The sequence below is a fragment of the Brassica oleracea genome, chromosome C8 (assembly GCF_000695525.1).
Source record: "Brassica oleracea var. oleracea cultivar TO1000 chromosome C8, BOL, whole genome shotgun sequence".
In the NCBI taxonomy this organism is placed as follows: domain Eukaryota; kingdom Viridiplantae; phylum Streptophyta; class Magnoliopsida; order Brassicales; family Brassicaceae; genus Brassica; species Brassica oleracea.
In genome coordinates this window covers 41,265,765-41,284,650 of record NC_027755.1, presented here as the reverse complement: position 1 = coordinate 41,284,650, position 18,886 = coordinate 41,265,765, and the positions used below count along the sequence as shown (strand labels likewise).

Genomic DNA, 18,886 nt, shown 5'->3' with positions numbered 1-18,886 from the left:
TTCCGTGGCCGGGTCTCGAACTCGTGATGGCGGGCACCTCAGCCGATGTTCTTTTACCACCAGACCACGAGGCCCGGTTACAAGTGTAGTGTTTTGATAAAAAAAAAAAAACAAGTGTAGTGTAGGTAAAGTTTACCGCGGCTTTTTGTTTGGTTTCCATTTCTTTTTTTTTTTCCTAATATTCTTTTTGGTTGCTGGTGTTTATCTCTAGTATGAGACTAATCGTTTGGTGTAATTTTGAATTGAGTTTAATCCTTGGGAAAATTTATGGCCACGTATTCGGGAACGAATATTATTATGGATGCGGCATGCATGGGAGTATCTACATTAATACTAGTTTCTAAAATCAAAATTACATAATACATATCCTCATAATATGAAAATGATTGACTACATCAGATATTAGAAATCAATTAAATCTTAATATTTGTATATTTTAACATTTAGACCAAAAAAAAAATTAATCTTAATAATTTTTAAATAATATATTCTTACGTATACTTATGGTACAGTTTAAGGCAATAGCTGTAACATGTTTTTCCAATAAGGAATACCGAATAATAAGGATGATTATTTGTGAAATAGAAAAATGGAATGATGGATTAAATGTAAAAATGATATTAGTAAATTATATACATTCTATTTATTCACGAGGATTTAAAATCCTGAGTAAGAAAATAGGTTTTACAAAATATTTTTTTTCTGTTTTATTTCCAAAATGGAACGTGTAGAATTGTTTTTAAAAATATTTTATTGTAATTGGTAAATATTTTATGAAATTTTATGGAATGTATTTTAAATAATTTTATTCCACAAAATAACATTTTAGTTGCAGCCAAGGTGAATGTGGGCATGTAAGCTTGCGGTTCTGAATCAAACCAGCTGTCAAATTGGACTGAATCCAATTTTTGGTTTTAATATATAGATTTGATTATAATTTTTGGAGTGTCTTATTATGCAAAATTTGAAATTTCTCAAAAAGAAAAAAACTGGATGAAAAGCTCCCAATAATAAAGTTCTTATGCACACCTAAAGTTTGTCTTAAAATGCCATCTCTTAAATGGTTTTTTCTTCACCCTAGGAGGTCTTACAATATCTCTCATCCTCTTTATTTTAGTTTATACCCACTTTGAAAAACTTTTCTGGAGGATATGTATATAAATTATAGTTTGGGACAGTTTATTCAATACACGACGAAACATATAACATGTAAAAAGAATTATTCTCCACTGAAGATAATTGAGAAAAGGTTAAATACATTTGTTATGATAAAATATAGTTATATACATAGTTTCAGTTTTTTATTAAAGAGAAAACAAGAAGAGAATGGCCGCGAGTGGGTTATATCTAACCTCTTTCGGCTTCTTCAGTGGCCCAATTCTTTTTCATGTATTTAATATTATAGAAAAGGTGAGGTACAAATGATTCTTTTTAATATGTGAATAATTTACTGAATTACCAAGAATATAAATATATATTTGTATGACCGACCAACCATCATTGATTGCATACTCAGAAACACAATTGTTTGATCATATTTGAGAATTTCACCGCCCCTCTTTACACTTTTCGGTGGAACTCAATTATGTTTGGTCTCATCTCATCTTCTTCCACTTTTCTTAGGAACAAAATTCTAATATTTATGCTTTTTAGCACATAATTATAGTAACACTGAATGCAATGGATTATAGTAACACTAATATTTATGCATTTTTAATCCATTGCATTCAGTGTTAATAACTATGTGCTCTAGTTTATATATTTTATAAATATTTTATGTGCTATAACTTCTTATAAAACAAATTTTATAAAAAAAATTATTTTTTTATAAATTATAAGTTTGTTTTTTTTTTAAATTATAATTATACATGCATCTTGTGACCTCATCATCCTCCACGCAAAAATGGCGGCTATAATACGACATACTAAAGCTAATGAACTTGCAAAAACAATTGTGTAGGTTAAGGACGGGTACTTTATAAACATAAGGTTAAGCATCATAATTAAATTGTGTGAATGTGTGTATGTTATATAATAATCAAACTGCATGTGTGTATACACTGTATAATATATAATAATTTAATTGTGTGTGTATATATATATCTCGAATATAAATAACAAAAAAATAGGTAGTGTATACAAAAAGAGAAGTTAGAAGACAGAACAATTTTCCAATTATCAGTCATATATATTTTTGTATTTTAATTTTTTTTTTTTTTTTAAATAATAAAATTAAAATACAAAAATATATGTTATCTGTATATGTAATTTAAAGTTTCTCTAATATTAAATAAGAAAATGTAAGATTATGTTTAGTTAATTTACTTATAGTTATATATAATTATGAGTATTTTTATAATAACAATAAATCAAACATGATAGGCTAATACCTTTTATTTTTACTTAGACTAGAGGTGATCCAAAATTTTATAAAATACATTTACTTTCAACAAAATATTATATATTTTAAAATTTCTAACCCTGTTAATATTGAAATTGATTTTTAGCAAAATAAGCATATACATATGTTAATATATATTTTCTGAATATTGCATTTTCTTTTCTTTTCTTTTTGTCACATTTGTGAAATAGCATGCTGAAAATGGAAGATAAAGGATGGAGACTGATATGAACAAGTTGGTCAATATAAGGCAAGAGGCTGTTAGGTGCTTAAAAATACCTATAGGCAATGAGACATTAACATGTCCACGTCTACTTTAAGAGTATGAAAGATGTTGCCTGCTTCTTCATTACAAAGATACACAAATATGTATATGTATAACATTGTGCGTGTGTAAAATAGAATAATATAAAGATACAATATATACACATGTGTGTATATAGTGTGATTGTGAATAGGAGACTGGCTCTTCAAACTTCTGCCCTCAATCTAGAGGATTTGGTAGATGTACACTTTGCTTCATTTCCAGTGCACGTCTCCATAGTCCATACTTTGCTCCATCTTTTAATATTTATCCACTAATTTTCATCTTTATAGCTAGCAATATGTTTCTAGAAAGAGAACTAATAATACATTAATACACGTAGGTTTTTTGTTAAAAAATGCAATGAGTCTTGCATCCAACAAAAGATACACAAAGAACTACCAACTTAGTTAAACAAATAATTTGTCAAAAAAAAACTTAGTTAAACGAATAATATATCCATATGAAACATTCCAACGGTATAAACGAACGGGAAAATATGTATACACAAGAGTAGAGATGTCGGCTAAATTCGAAATGATTAAAGGTCGGGCTGGGTTGCGGGTCAAACCCGCCCCGCTGACCCGCCAACCCCCGGGTTACAAATTTTTTTTTTTTGTCAAAAAATCAGATCCGCACAACCCGCGAACAAATAAATTTGTACCCGCACTCGCCCCGCTTAATTTTGCGGGTAACCCACGGAACCCGCAGATTATATTTTTATTTTAAAAAAATATTTATTTAATTTAATTTTTGTAAAATATAATATAAATAATATATTTATAATTAAAATTTTAAATATTTTAAAATATTTTTTTATTATTTTTTAAAATTCCCATATTTTCTTTAAAAATATGTATTTTTACAAAAAAAAATACATTTTTACAAAAAAATATATATATTTTAAAAAAAAAAATTTAAAATGCGGGTTGACGGGTACTTGCGTTTCAAAATCTACCTATCCGCACCCGCCCTGCATAAAATGCTCATAACCCGCACCCGCACCCGCGAATAGATTTTTCTAAATTGTTCGACCTGCATCCGCTCCACGGCGGGTCAAACGGGCCGGACCTTGCGGGTAAAAACTCATATTCCCAAGCCTAATTAAAGGAGACTTGTCCGCATGAGTTTACCCCACCCAAGTACTGTTTCTTCCACTTCTCAGATGCTCCGAGAGTTGAGACTCTTCTTCTTCTATCAAGAACTATTCAGTTTTTTGTTGTTGTTGTTGTTTAGGACGGTCTTTAGCAAAAAGATAACAAAGGTGTGGTTAAATTTGAGCGGCATTCTATTGGGAATGATATGGGAACATGATAAAAAATTGATAACAATGCATACACATGGCTATCTTATTTACCGCAACTAACACTAAAAAAAAAAACTAAGAAACATATTACTTGTTCAGTTCAAAAAAAAAACATATTACTTGTTCTAAAAAGAAAAACATATTACTTGAGAACAAACTGTGTTTTAAAAAAGACTTATTACATCTATTGAACATCACCATTATTATTTTCTAAAATTACGAAACCAAATCCCCTATATATTATTTGTGAAACATTACAACTTCTTTTTGTAGACACGTGTCATCACTAGGATGATTCTTAGAATTATTAGAGAAATATGTTAGTTCATCTAATTATATAATAAGTTTTTTTATTAAACTAACCATAAATTTATTATTAATGTCATTTATTATTTCCTTAAATAAAGATTACGGAATTGCCTAATGTGGCTAAAGTATATATGACAATTAATGATTTTGAATAATAAAGATCTGATAAAAAAAATGTATCTTCTATCAAATTTGTTTAATTTTAAACTATTTAAATAATTTAAAAAGTTCACAATAACCATATTATAAAAATATATATTTTTCTGTATATGTCATATTTTAAATTTTAAAAAAACGACTATAAATTACTAAAAATGTTAAAAGTCTCACATTCAAATTTTGCGACCCATGGTTTAAAATTTTTGTTATGACAAAATACAAATGATTACAAAATCATATAAATAAAAGTATAATTTAATTAATCATTAAGATTTAAATATATATATATATGTATATATATCATTCTAAATTAAACTATAAACCATATTTAATAAATAAACATTTTAACTTAAAAATTTACTTTGAATAAAACTGTTTTGATAAAATTTTTGAACTAACATTGATTAATTTTTTTAAATTATAAATTACTAAAATTATTAACCGTACAATGAAAATTTTGTTATCAATAATTTAATGTTTTTGCTGTTAAAGATACACATGATCAAAAAAACAAATGAGTAGAAATCATCATTTAATAGACATTAATATTAAAAATATATTATGTATGTTAATATCATTTAAATTTAATTACATATCCTATCAAATTTTTTTTTTTTAAATTGTTTGGATTCATAAAATTGATTTATACGTTCGCACCAATTTAATTATATATGTAATAGTTGCTCACTTTTAATTATTCAATATATATTTATTATTTCATAATATGTAAGAACATATAATACATAAAATAATTTATATATATAATGTTTATCCCGCGTAAGGCGCGAATCTTAATCTAGTAGTCAATTATAATGCAGCGAATAATTGCTTTAAATAATAAATAGCTTTGTCACACAGCAAGCGTATAATCTTGAAAGAAACATGTCTTAATTACTTTAGAATATTTACTTTTCATCAGTAAATTAACAAGTAACAACATTCCATGTTTGGACATCTTACGAAACAAGAAAAAATAACTGCATGAAGAATAATTTATTTGGACGAAGGCAAATGAAGTATTCTTCATTTCTGCCTTAAGAGGTCTTCACGAAGGCAGCAAAACGTTCCAATCCTCCACGAATAAGCTTCTCCATAAACGGTTTCATTAACTGTAATTTTTGAAACATAAAAAAAAAAGATAATGAGACAAAATGTTAACAAGAAATACACACGTAAATTATTTACGAAAAAACTATAATCATCCACTATATGGAGAAATAGCCTTACAAATGCAACTGGAGCTAAAGCATGTGGAACTTCGAATGAAAAATTAATCTGACAAAGAAAAGTAATGAATAAATGAAACTAAAATTGATCACATATGTATTGAAAGTGAGAAAAATGGTGACGAGATACTACTAACCTCTACTAAGCACAAGGAAGGGCCTCTAGGGAAAAATCGAACACTGCCTCTGTTTTATAAATACAGAACATACATTTTTTTCAAAATCAATAAGAAAAATTGAAAAGATGGTTATTTTTGTATAAACCAAATTTGAGTTCACCTATTTGCAAAGCCTTCTATAGATCTCCAGTGCAGCTTTCTGTCTGGAATTGGCTGTAGAGAGAGATTGCAAGAATAAATAATATTTAGTTCGAATTTCTAATGAACAAAAATAATATAATCGGATTGGTGGATATTAATTTAATACCTGCAAATTTTTGGCGAGAAAATGATATTCAACATTTTGTCCAAAAGAATTGAATTTTACCAAATACCGGGATAAATCAGGACTACCCTCCACTGCCTAAGAGACGCAAATAAAATATTTAAGTCAGGTGAGCAAGAATTAAAGCTTATAGACTCCGTTTCAGAGTAAGGTTTACCTCAACTGATGACAAAAATGGCATCCACTTAGGGAATAAGTCACGATCTGCGTATAACTTGTAAGCCACGGAAGCTGGTGCGTCCACTACCATCTTTACCCTGTTTCATCCAGACCAAATAATTTTTACAACCGAATCTCTCTAGACACTAAGTATCAAGTTTTTGCTCCCTTAATAAACTTACGCGACGTCTTGCCAGTGTACTTGGCGGAGTCTTTCTTCTTCAAGTCGATCAGCTTCTCTGCTGCGCATAACGGGTCTTAAGGGTTCAGGAGGTGAGGAGGAAGATGATGAAGAAACTGAGGAACTATTGTTAGAGTTTATGAGTTTTGCATAAATAGGTGATAAGGAAGTTGGCATGAACCGAGAAGAAGAAGATCGATGAAGCAAAGATGAAGAACTTGCAGACTTTCTGAAACATGCAACGGATTTGGTGGTTGGAACTGTACCAGAAGCTATTGATGACATCTTTGTTGATCTTAAGAGAGAAAGAGATTTGGAACCTTAATCAAATGGGTACTCATACATTTTATGAAGAGACTTTTCAAGACCAATCTCGCTGTCTCTTAGTTTAAATGTTATTACACTCCACGCAAAGTGTGTTGGCGTGTTTAGACAAATAAGCTAAAATTAAAAAGAAAAGAAAAACTCTGTTTGTGTGACTAAGTTTCTTGTTTTGTTAGTTTTCTTGGATATTCTGTTATGAGAGAAGAAAGATTGTTAATTAGTATAAAATTTTTTTAATAATATTTTAAAATATAAAGCTGACCTTCTTAAGTGGTTTTAGCCAAGGTTGCAAATCTTTCAAGTCCACCTCTAAGCAAGCTTTCAAAATAAGGCCGGAGCCCCTGACATTGAGGCAAAAAGATGAATAAGAAAAACAGTCTGCTCACATAGAGATTTGAAGGTGAAAACAGTCGGTTACTCACAGATGCAACAGGGGTTAAAAGCGCAGAGACTTCATATGATACGGTCAGCTAAGAAGATGACCAACATGCAAAAAAAAAAAAAAACAAAGGATACGCATGAGATAACTATTCAAGAAGTAGATATCTAGAGATGTTGTAAAAGCCGAAATGGAGTGTGGTTTACTTGTACAATGCAAGATGAAGGACCTTTAGGGAAGAACCTAACGCTGCCTCTGCATTGGTTAAATTCAAAATGTTAGTCTCAGAGTCTCATGTATAAAGAGAGAAGAGAAGAAACTTGATATTACTTATTAGGAAGACCTTCAACAGATCTCCAATGGATTTTCTGATTAGGAACAGGCTGCAACAACAAAAAAACAAAAACAATTACTTACAAGAAACCCAAAAGCATCATCAATATAAACTGAGTGATGGATTTATTATTTATTGATTTGCCTGAAGATTGCGAGCAAGCCAAGAATACTTGATGTCTTGGCCAAAAGCAGAGTAGTTAAGTGACCAACGTGATATATCAGGCTTGTCCTTTAACACCTAACCACAAAGTAAAATCTCTAAAGCATTAAAGCTCTGAAAGTTGAAACTGCGAGTTGATGGGACATAAAAAGTACCTCTACAGATGAAATGAAAGGCATCAATTTAGGGAAAGATTCAGGATCCAAGTACAAATAGAAGTTATACGCTACTGACGCTGGAACATCTACTTTCATCTTCACTCTAAATCTCCAAAGCAAACAAAGCACTATTGTGAGTTTTATGGAGATGATCCGTTAAAGGATCGAAATGATCAGGAGGAACGTGGAACTGAAGCAGAGAAAAGAGAGAGAGAGAGAGAGAGAGAGAGAGTTACATGCAGTCTTGCCACTCCATGGAAACAGAGGTACGTTTGCGAGTATTGAATCTTGACGAGCCATTTAGGGTTTTGGGATGCAACTGAGGATACGGATAGAGTTTACGAGGAGAAGAGAAAGCTAATCTGCGATTGAAGCAAATAGGTAACTGGAGTTTGGGAATTTTACAAGTTTTTGACACATGATTGATCGTGTTCATGTGAGTTACTGTTACAGACATTGAAACGTTTCTCTGTTTTGCCTTTTTTTTCTATGTTTCTAAAGTACTGGAAAAAGTAACACCTTCACAACCACACAAACAAAATGACCTTGACCTTAGATTTACTCTGTTTTGCATTGACTCGTGTTAAAAATTGAAACGCATTGTTAGATTGAATATAGTTTTACATGCCTCTTGAAGCCTAAAGTGAGGATAGCTCAGTTGGGAGAACTTCAAACTGAAGATTTGAAGGTTGCATGTTCGGTACACGCTCACTGCATTTCTTTCTTTTTTAAAATACAAAGTGTAAAATAATTGATATCTTTTGAATAAATTACTTTTCGGTTTCGCCGATGCTTGAACACATTACACTGATGAATAGAATATGGTTGCCGGATTGAAACATAACATACTTATTAGCTCAAAAGACTTCCATTTTCACTATGTATCATGATCATTGAAGAACATTTATTGTACATTTCAAAAAGATTTGATATGTTCATCACAATCTATTATGAATTCAGAGATGAGAGAATCTTAGTACTCTATCACGTCTGATTCTAACTTTGATAAGATTTGATATGTTCATCACAACGAATATCAGAAGAAGCCAATTGCATATACCCAACCTTATGATATTCGTATTTATCTAGCATTTTCTTCATAGTTGTAAGATTATTAGTGTGCTTATAAATGCTAATGCAAATATTTTTTGTTATTTATTTTTGGGCTCATTTGTTGTGGAAGATAGAGTTGAAATTCACCTACGAGTCAAATGCCTATATCAAGTGGATAATCACGTAGTGTTTTCTATTTGTTCATATGAAATGTTTTCTACAGAAGAACAAAGTGTTCTTACACTTTCAGCATTACAACTACACCTCGTAGTATTTTTCTTCATCTTATCTTCATGTACGTCACATGTATGTTGGGAGAAAAGTTATTCAAACTTAGTAGTGTATAGTAATCATGTAGTTGGTCTTAATCAAACTTAGTATAATATTTAAATCAATTTGAGTCCCTGCAACAAAAATACAAGGATTTGTATACATATTTAAATCAACAAAGAATGACATTATTGCTTGTATATCTTCTTGTATATCTTTCTAAAACACATAATTTAAAAGCTAAAATATTTTATGATTTTATAACTGAAATGCATTATACCTCATGTTCGCATGCAACTGCATAACTGAACCACATATTCTCATCTCTGCAAAGTAGTAAGAGAAACTCGACACTGCAACACTTGATACAAGAATCCAACCCACAGCAAAAACCCTCCCAACAAGCGTCTCAAGCGCTTTGCCTCCATATCCAATAGTCGCAACAGAGATTACAGATAAGTATACTGAATCCACTAAATCCAACTTCTCGCAGTAGTAAAGAAACAGTGTCACCAATATGACGCAAAAGACTACAGCGAGAATCGCAAAACACAGCTTCCACTTTGTTTTTTATCCTACCCTCCCCTAATTTCAAAGGCGTTTTACGTCGAGAAGGAGAGATGGTTTGAGAGAGCGGTCGTGGTGGTGACTTTTGGTCTAATATGGTGGTGGAAGCTAAGAGAAAAGTTAGAAAATTTGGTGGTGGTTGCAGAGGTTAAACGTAACCTTCTTCTTCGTTTGGAGGTTCTGATTTTGTGAACTGGTGGATGTATTACATCTGTGTCGTGATTGGTATGGCGAAGATAAGGCTGGGGAAAATATGCGGGTCCGAAAAATCGAACCGAACCGGATTCTAAAAGGTGATATCAACCATGAACTGAAACTTGTCAAATATCCGAATGTATCCAAAATTTTTATACCTAAAGAACCAGAACCGAACCCGATCCAAACCAAATATTTCAGGTATCCAAAAGTATTTGAATTATAATTATATAACTTAATATATTAGTTATATTTAGATTTAACATAAAAAAATATCTAAAAACATTCAAACTAATCAAGTGTAAATATTTGAAAATAGCAAAAAAAAAAAAATGTATCCTTTGTCGGTTCTCTCTCCATGAGACTCCAAGGCGATTAGGGTTTTGAACATTCATTTGCCGCCGCCGGTCTGGCCTCTCGCCTTCCGGTGAGAAACTCTTCTTTCTCCCTCCTCTTTCTTTCTTCCATGGGGTTAACGGTGACTTCTCCAGTCTCAGAGTCATTGTTGCTCCTTCCTCCACCTCCTGAACCGCCGCCGTATGCTCTTCCTCTAGACCTGCTTGGTGGGATCCCTGCCCCGACCCTCCTGATCCTCCTGATCCTCCTGACCCTCCCGACATGTTCGGTGAATCAGATATGTCGTCTCTCCCCTGTCTCTGTTTCACACTAACAGCTGCAAGGTCTCATCTGTTTAATTGTATGATAACAGCTTACTCAGTCTGTTTGTTGCTCGTACCTCTTAGAGTGAAGCTTGTTAGGCATATGCTTCTCCCTACTGCCGATTGCAGATCTTGGATCTATGATTTTGTCTGGGGAAAACATCATTTTTCTCCATGTTCTTGAGCTTATTTTCGAAATGTATGGTTTTTGCGATCCGTTTAAATGATTCTAATTGGGATGGAACCTACCTTAGATTCGGATTGCTTGCCCTCAGTTTAAAGAACCAGTCACAACAATTACCTCAGTATGAGGATTTTAAGCTTCCTGTTAGTCATTGTTTAACTCAGTATGAAGACATTCATTTGCCGCCGCCGGTCTGGCCTCTCGCCTTCCGGTGAGAAACTCTTCTTTCTCCCTCCTCTTTCTTTCTTCCATGGGGTTAACGGTGACTTCTCCAGTCTCAGAGTCATTGTTGCTCCTTCCTCCACCTCCTGAACCGCCGCCGTATGCTCTTCCTCTAGACCTGCTTGGTGGGATCCCTGCCCCGACCCTCCTGATCCTCCTGATCCTCCTGACCCTCCCGACATGTTCGGTGAATCAGATCTGTCGTCTCTCCCTTGTCTCTGTTTCACACTAACAGCTGCAAGGTCTCATCTGTTTAATTGTACGATAACAGCTTGCTCAGTCTGTTTGTTGCTCGTACCTCTTAGAGTGAAGCTTGTTAGGCATCTGCTTCTCCCTACTGCCGGTTGCAGATCTTGGATCTATGATTTTGTCTGGGGAAACGATTTCTCCATGTTCTTGAGCTTATTTTCGAAAGGTATGATTTTTGCGATCCGTTTAAATGATTCTAATTGGGATGGAACCTACCTTAGATTCGGATTGCTTGCCCTCAGTTTAAAGAACCAGTCACAACAATTACCTCAGTATGAGGATTTTAAGCTTCCTGTTAGTCATTGTTTAACTCAGTATGAAGAGTTTAGGCACTTGGTTTGCCTTACCTTACCTCAGTATGAGGTTCTTTTACCTCAGTATGAGGTTGTTGTTCAGAATCTCTCTTTGCCCTCAATACAATATTTTTGTATGTTGGTAGTGTTCTCTGACGTTTCAGGTATACTACTACTCAGAAAGATAGGAGATGGATTCAAAAAATCCAACCTTGGCTCTTTACTTTCAGACTTGTTTGTCTGTCCGTGGTGGTTCTTGCAACTCCACACCCTTTTATGGTTGAGGATCTCCTCACAATTCCAAGGCTCATCAAAAAGATGCATGATCACCTTTGTAGCCAAGCTTCTTGCTGCTTTCTATGCATTTGTTGCGGCAGCATGTTCGGGTAGCAGCTCACCGAGTGTGGCTTCTGATTCCCGTGGCGTCATCTCACCGATTAGCACTAGGGGTTCACTCTTAAGTTGCTTGTGTGTTATGTTTGCTTATATCTATGTTTATGTTACCTGCTTTGCATGTGATGCAGCAGTTTCTTTAGCTAGTCTAGCTCTGTTATATTACATGTTGAACGATTACTCTTTTGATGGAGTCTAAGCTTAGTTTATGAAAGTTGGTTTGAACCAAAAAAAAAAGCAAAAAAAAAAAAAAGAAAACTCAAACATCAAAATCTATTAAGTGCCTACTAATTCTCCACCCAAATATTCAAACTGAACCAATTTTCTTGTTAATTTTAGATATTTGGTCCTACAATATTTTTTTTTCAAAAATGAAAAGTTTGTTGTAGAATTGTTAAACGGTGTGCTTAAACATAAATATGTGTTATACTCGTGAGTTATCCGAGGACATTAATCAGCCCTACAACCGTTCGCCACTAATCACCTTCTATATATATGTTATACTCAGTAAATATTGCAATACAAATTTGTGAGAGATATGGAGGTTCCTACAGCAAAAGATAAGGTTTGAACTTGATTTTCGAGGACAAAGAAGACACCCTTGTCATGTTCCTAGCGTCTTTCAGCGAATTTTCACTAGCTTTGTCACCTTCTTAGTGGATTTTTCCGGCGTCTAAGCACTCACCAACGCCGGCGACGAAGATCAGTAGCTGATGCATACGTGAAAAATAGTTTTGCTTGGGATCAGCTGATGCATACATGAAAAACAAGGTAGCTGTTTTATTAGAATCCAACTCAAATATTTTTATTTGACTTTTATATTTCCAAACTGAAAGTTAACAACTCCAAATCTTAATCCTGATTTTGTCATTTTTAACACAAGGATTTATAACTAGCTTCTCTACTGAGTTTTATATATATATATATATATATATATATATATTTATTTATTATTTATTTTTATTTTTATTTTTATTTTCTTCTATTTTTTCCTTTGTTTTTGCTTTATTTTTAAGTTATTTTCATGTCATTAAATTTATTTTATATTTAAGAGAAAGAATTAGGAAAACTTAATTTAAAGTCCAGTCGCTGTAATATATATTTTATGTATTAATTTATTTTCTGATTAGGAACATGCTGCAACAACAAAAAAGAACCAATTACTAACACAAGATCATCAATCTAAACTAAATGATGGATTTATTTATTGATTTCCTGAAGATTGCTAGCAAGCCAAGATTACTTGATGTATTGAGAGATGAAAGGGAAATGACTTTATCAAATGGGTGATAACGGAGTGTTTCCTTCTACCCTTTCATCTTTCCAGTTGCAGCTATCGGCCTTTTTCCTACCCACCGTGTTCTGCTACATTGCGTGCATCTTGGGATCGAAGCTGTTCAAGTCCACATAGATTAAGACTACGTTTCAAGTAATTGGGATCATTCTTGGAGGAGCAGCTTGCGGCGAGGCTTTCTTCTACGTAGGATACGAAGCTCATGTGAGTGTTTCAATTTTTATGGTCCTGCTTTTGGTTGCTCTTGGTATCGCAAAGTGTTGCGATTGTTGCTGAGTTTTATCTAAACTATTAAAACAATAGTACAAATTTGAAATACTTCTGAGTTTTCCTCAATAATTACAACCTCATGCCGCTGGAATAATTAATAAACTTACATTTAATTATTCTTTGTCTTTTCTTATTTTATTAATTAATTTCCTAAATTGACTATTAACTAATGAATTTCCTAAATCTTTATCAAACGTGCAATTTTTAAATTTTATTAATACATTTCCTAAATTGACTATTAACTATTAACTATTAACTATCCATGTGAATATAGTGTTACTATAATATATATATGTTAGTATATTCTGCAATTTTTATTTTTATTTTTTATTTTAAAGTTTAATGCAACTTTTATCCAAATTTATTTAATATGTGTTAAACAATTTTAAATTGTTTAGTTTGTGTAAGATACTCAGCAATTTTTGGCTGATACTAGTACGATGTTTGTTATTTCTATGTAATTATCTTCCAAATAAATTTGTTATTTTCTATTAAACTAAATAAGCATTGTTTCATTAGTATCATTTTCATAGAAATATCCAAATAATAATTTTCCTAAAACATTATTTTATATTAAATTAAGTAAGATTTGTTTCATTAATATCAATTTCATTGGAATATTCTAATAATAATTTTATTAAAACGTCAATATTTCAAGTTCGACTAGGTTTTAATTTTTCGTCAAAAAACTAGGTTTTTATAATAATAATTTGATATATGTATATATACATTTATAGATCTATTTACCATTTCTACAATTTATAGTATTAGAATATTAAAAAATAAAATAATATTAATTTTATATTTTCTTTCCGTAAGGACCATCTATCTACCGATTCATGTTTTCTCTTCTTCTCATTTTTATCTTACATCATGTAATTTTTCTAACATTTTATTTTTATACATAACAAGTTTTTCTTCGCCGTTTTATCTATAATTATATATATTCTTATAATAAACTCAGCTAAATCAAATATGCATTGAAAGTAAAGAAACAATATTTGACGTACAACCACTAGAAGAACAATCGTTCAAATATAATTGAATTTGTAAATCGGGGTTTTCAACAAAATCAGGACATCTATTGTAACAGTTCTAGCAGTTTTGGTAATTTTATTGGGTCAACACAAATCCGTTTTAGTAACAACGCGGATTCAGCTAAGTAAAGGAGTTACGATTGAATTGGTCTAATTGGTTGGCCAGTTTTAAAAAATAATCAATATCAATTTGTTTGATTAAATATCTAAGAACAATATGCTAACACAACTAAAAACCATAATGGATCTTGATTTGATTTTAAGAAAATAAAATAACATCCGTTCGCAAGCACGGGCAAACACTAGTTTAAGATTATTTAAGTTGTTTTCTTTTAATCAAACTTGGTAGTTGGTCTTTTTGGTGTCAGTTTAATGTCTTAATCAAACTTAATATTAATATTTTATTTAAGAGAAAAGGTTTATGTTATAACATTTAAGTTGATTCAATTGTACACTCGCTACAACTCGTTGAATTTTTGTTTGAGCCCATTTGTTATTGGCTTTATAAGTCCAACTTGTGCCAGAAAAAATGAATCCAACGAATATATTTAGCTAGTTAATATACAACTAGGAGTTTTCATGCGTCATGCGCAGAAATAGTAATTTTTAACATAACATATTTTATTTCAAAAGAAAATTTTGATTTATATTTCAATATTATTAATTTATATTTTAACTTCAATAGTTATAAAAAATCATAAACGTATTTTTGTAATCTTATTTTTTTATTTGGTATAATTATTTAAATTAGATTTTATAAAAATAGTTTTAATTATATTATTGTGTTTAATGATTATTTATTTTAAATATATATATATATATATATCTTCCCATCTAATTTTAAATATATACATATAAATATAAATTCTAATAAATTTGAGACTTTGTTTGTTTTTAGTTAAACTGAAAAATATTTTTGTTAATTTAAATGATAAAGATGAACAGATAAATTTAAATAATGTTTAAATATTTAACTATCAATTTTTTTTTGGATTAGTGTTACTTTATTTAGTTTATTTTTATTAATGTGAGATACATATATACATATATATATATATATATTATTATTTTAATTGTGATATATGAATTATTAATATATTTAATAGTTTACCATAAATAAATATTTATATGGAAAATTGATATTAATGATGATATATGAGTTATTTTTATTACCATATTTAAAATCGCTGCAAAAAAGTTTAAATTTTTATAAGAAAATTTTACATCTCACAATTAATATGATGGCATGTCACTATTTTCTAAAACCATGTCATCTATTTTAAATGTCATGTCATTTTTTTCAGCGAGAATGATTGTAATGACGACAAGTGTATAAATCATTTCGCAAATATAGTTTAGGGGATTAGAGACAGAAAGACGTAACACTATAGTGAAATGCTCTTAGCTATATTATATGTTATAAAAAAAATTCTTATTACATGTCTAGAGAAAACTATATATCCAAAACAACTAATTATCATAAAAGCGAACGTTGTAATGTTTTTATTTGTCAGAAATGAACATTGTGGGTTTACAAAGTTTTTTCTCTCTAAAAAAAAAAGTTTTTTCTCAGTTACTTTTCTTTTAAAATTTGTTTAATGCATTGATTATATAATCATAACTTGTTTATATGATTCCTCCTCATGCATTCATCCACACACGTCGATATTTCCACGCTGATACCTCTGTAATACGTGTAAAGTTACTACTTCGTTAATGTTTATAAGCAAAGGAAAGATTCTGCTAATAGAAAAGTAAATTACTACAATACTACTTCAAGTTATGACTGTACGTATTTATTGAATCAAACCCATTAAAATCCGGAGTTGACCTTAATATATATAAACTAGTTGCTATATTATGGTTTTGGTAAATTAACAATCTATTCTAAATAATATATTAGCATATCTGAGCTGCAGTGTTGGAAACTGTACATAAAAGAGATAGATTCAAAGGAAAGGTCAGAGCAATTTGCTGGCGGAAAGTCATACAGTTCCCAACTTGTAAGGAGGAGTCTCATCAGAAAAATGGCATCTTTGAAAATTATAGTAATTATGGTATAGATATTAACGTAATAGAGTTTATCTATTCTAAAAGAAAGTATAGAAGAATGTTACTTTAGCCTCTATATTTAGAGGTAAAAATAACACATCTCTACATTTAGAGGTAAAAATAGCACATCTCTATATTATCTTCTGTAAACCGAAGAATTTTATTATAGAGAAAGTATACATTGGAACAGATCAATCTCTATAATATAGATTATTTGTTTTAGAATAAATTATAAAGATGAAAATAAAGTAGATTATTTGTTTTAGAAGAAATTATAAAGATAGAAAATAAAGGTGAGTTGGAGATAGTCTTAGCTAAGCAAGATATGCGGTTTACTTTATTAAGATGCATATACAGTATACTCACTTTTTATTACACATTACCATATATAAAGCATGATTTTATAAAAAAAACAATATATACAAATTGTCTACGTATGCGTTTCCTTAGAAAATTATAAGAAATATGATACTACTCAATTAAAAACAATTATAATAAATTTAAAAGCTGACCACCATTAAAAGATACATAGTACTGTTTTCTAACAATTGTTTGAATCAGACAGATGCAAGTATAATCTTCAACTAGATTTTGACCCGCGCTTTCAAAGCGCGGGTTTATTTTTGTTTTTTTTTTCAATTGACAAATATTTAGTAAATGTCACATTTTCATATATTTGTGTTTTATTTTATAAAAGACTTAAAAATTTTATCTTTATTTATCGTATTTCATTTTAAATGACTATTTATATTAAAAAAATTAAACTTTATTTTTTTAATGAATTAAGTTGGTATAACTCTGATAAATTAATTTTATTATGGGGTTAATATTTTAATTAAAAAATTATATACTTTTAATAAAGATTTATACTTTTCAATAAAAAAATTCAATTATTTTTATGAATGCTTAAATTATATTAAGAAAAGAAAAAAATAATAATTAAGAATAGTTGAAAAAAAATTATTTGAACTTGGACTCAATGGTCCAAAGGAAAAAAAAAGGTGAGAATTGAATCTGATTTTTTAATAGGCCCAAATGGCCCAAGAGAGATTTGATTTGGGCTGGATCCAAAAATAATGACCCAATATAGATTTGTTATTAATATTACTTAATTGCCCTTAATGAAACATGCAATGTTAGTGAAGGAAACATGCAATGTTAGTGAAGGAAACATGCAATGTTAGTGAAGGAAACATGCAATGTTAGTGAAGGAAACATGCAATGTTAGTGAAGGAAACATGCAATGTTAGTGAAGGAAACATGCAATGTTAGTGAAGGAAACATGCAATGTTAGTGAAGGAAACATGCAATGTTAGTGAAGGAAACATGCAATGTTAGTGAAGGAAACATGCAATGTTAGTGAAGGAAACATGCAATGTTAGTGAAGGAAACATGCAATGTTAGTGAAGGAAACATGCAATGTTAGTGAAGGAAACATGCAATGTTAGTGAAGGAAACATGCAATGTTAGTGAAGGAAACATGCAATGTTAGTGAAGGAAACATGCAATGTTAGTGAAGGAAACATGCAATGTTAGTGAAGGAAACATGCCCCTAAGGTAATTATGACAATAGGATCCTGCTTTAATAGTATAGATACTTATTTACACTAAATTTTTTGTCGAGTGGCATTGTACCAAACATAACATGACATATGCATATAGATCACCACGAGTGCATATTAGGTTGTTAGCATATACCCGTTTGAACACGAACCAATAACTTTGAAATACCAAATTTGTGGGTTTGCATCAAACTTCAATATTTTCATGCAGGAACATTTTGTTTCTTTCCTTGTCCCCATAGCCATCACTTGGTTTACCTTACACATCATCCCGGAACGGCTTGGGGAAGATATTTACACTCGTTGGTTTACTCCCTACTTTAACCGAAAAACCAAGAATCTTATTCCCGGTCCGAGAGGGGTTCCACTCGTGGGAAGCATGAGCCTTCATGCTTAAGGCCAAATAACAGATTAAGTCTTAGTGGCCAATCATTTTGAAAAAGACACCTATAGTTCAGTTCAGTTGGCAACAGTCTTTAGGATCAAGTGTAAAGTTGAGGGTTTGAATTTTGGATGAAGGAATTATGAATATTCAGGTCTGGCTGGCTCTGAGCCTAAGGTCAATATTCCATATGGCTCATTAGCTCATAGCGGCTGTGGCTAAGATGAGTAACGCCAAACGGCTCATGGCGTTTGATCTCGGTGATAGTGACGTGTCATCCTGAAGTGGCAAAGAAAATACTGAACAGTTCGGTTATTGCAGACCGGCCTGCCGACAAAACCGTAACCGGTTTTGATGT

The 18,886-nt window shown here is 31.0% G+C and overlaps 3 protein-coding genes across 6 annotated transcripts; 1 reads left to right on the top strand and 2 right to left on the bottom strand.

Moving 5' to 3' along the window:
• Positions 1 to 5,303: 5,303 nt before the first annotated feature.
• On the bottom strand, positions 5,304 to 6,892 carry LOC106310082. 3 transcript variants are annotated; one of them, XM_013747284.1, is made up of 8 exons: positions 6,671 to 6,892; positions 6,491 to 6,550; positions 6,307 to 6,406; positions 6,132 to 6,227; positions 5,985 to 6,037; positions 5,843 to 5,891; positions 5,707 to 5,754; positions 5,304 to 5,588 (listed from the first exon to the last, which is right to left on the bottom strand). In XM_013747284.1, exons 1-8 carry the CDS (start codon positions 6,772 to 6,774, stop codon positions 5,514 to 5,516), a joined length of 585 nt encoding a protein of 194 aa, XP_013602738.1. In that variant the 5' UTR covers positions 6,775 to 6,892; the 3' UTR covers positions 5,304 to 5,513. The 3 variants fall into 3 exon arrangements, with proteins under 3 accessions (XP_013602738.1, XP_013602739.1, XP_013602737.1); XM_013747285.1 differs by having other exon boundaries at positions 6,491 to 6,547; XM_013747283.1 differs by having other exon boundaries at positions 5,305 to 5,588; positions 6,491 to 6,892.
• A 96-nt stretch (positions 6,893 to 6,988) lies between these two features.
• LOC106310083 lies at positions 6,989 to 8,328 on the bottom strand. 2 transcript variants are annotated; one of them, XM_013747286.1, is made up of 8 exons: positions 8,083 to 8,328; positions 7,844 to 7,955; positions 7,671 to 7,766; positions 7,523 to 7,575; positions 7,399 to 7,447; positions 7,236 to 7,283; positions 7,076 to 7,154; positions 6,989 to 7,003 (listed from the first exon to the last, which is right to left on the bottom strand). In XM_013747286.1, the coding sequence occupies exons 1-7, from the start codon at positions 8,301 to 8,303 to the stop codon at positions 7,080 to 7,082; spliced, it is 654 nt and encodes a 217-aa protein (XP_013602740.1). In that variant the 5' UTR covers positions 8,304 to 8,328; the 3' UTR covers positions 6,989 to 7,003; positions 7,076 to 7,079. The 2 variants fall into 2 exon arrangements, with proteins under 2 accessions (XP_013602740.1, XP_013602741.1); XM_013747287.1 differs by having other exon boundaries at positions 7,844 to 7,949.
• Positions 8,329 to 11,155: 2,827 nt separating this feature from the next.
• Positions 11,156 to 12,139, top strand: LOC106310558. The gene is made up of 2 exons (XM_013747789.1): positions 11,156 to 11,411; positions 11,703 to 12,139. The coding sequence occupies exons 1-2, from the start codon at positions 11,177 to 11,179 to the stop codon at positions 12,128 to 12,130; spliced, it is 663 nt and encodes a 220-aa protein (XP_013603243.1). The 5' UTR covers positions 11,156 to 11,176; the 3' UTR covers positions 12,131 to 12,139.
• Positions 12,140 to 18,886: the final 6,747 nt, after the last annotated feature.

Excerpts from the sequence above, each read along its gene's own strand:
- LOC106310082 (XM_013747283.1), bottom strand. The coding sequence starts at position 6,774 with ATGTCATCAATAGCTTCTGGTACAGTTCCAACCACCAAATCCGTTGCA. Across the intron at positions 6,407-6,490 it reads GTACACTGGCAAGACGTCGC|GGTAAAGATGGTAGTGGACG; the intron begins GTAAGTTTATTA and ends TGGATGAAACAG. Across the intron at positions 5,892-5,984 it reads ATAGAAGGCTTTGCAAATAG|AGGCAGTGTTCGATTTTTCC; the intron begins GTGAACTCAAAT and ends TTTATAAAACAG.
- LOC106310083 (XM_013747286.1), bottom strand. The coding sequence starts at position 8,303 with ATGTCTGTAACAGTAACTCACATGAACACGATCAATCATGTGTCAAAA. Across the intron at positions 7,284-7,398 it reads CTTCATCTTGCATTGTACAA|CTGACCGTATCATATGAAGT; the intron begins GTAAACCACACT and ends TCATCTTCTTAG. Across the intron at positions 7,155-7,235 it reads TTTTAACCCCTGTTGCATCT|GGGCTCCGGCCTTATTTTGA; the intron begins GTGAGTAACCGA and ends CCTCAATGTCAG.
- LOC106310558 (XM_013747789.1), top strand. The coding sequence starts at position 11,177 with ATGTTCGGTGAATCAGATCTGTCGTCTCTCCCTTGTCTCTGTTTCACA. Across the intron at positions 11,412-11,702 it reads CTTGAGCTTATTTTCGAAAG|GTATACTACTACTCAGAAAG; the intron begins GTATGATTTTTG and ends CTGACGTTTCAG.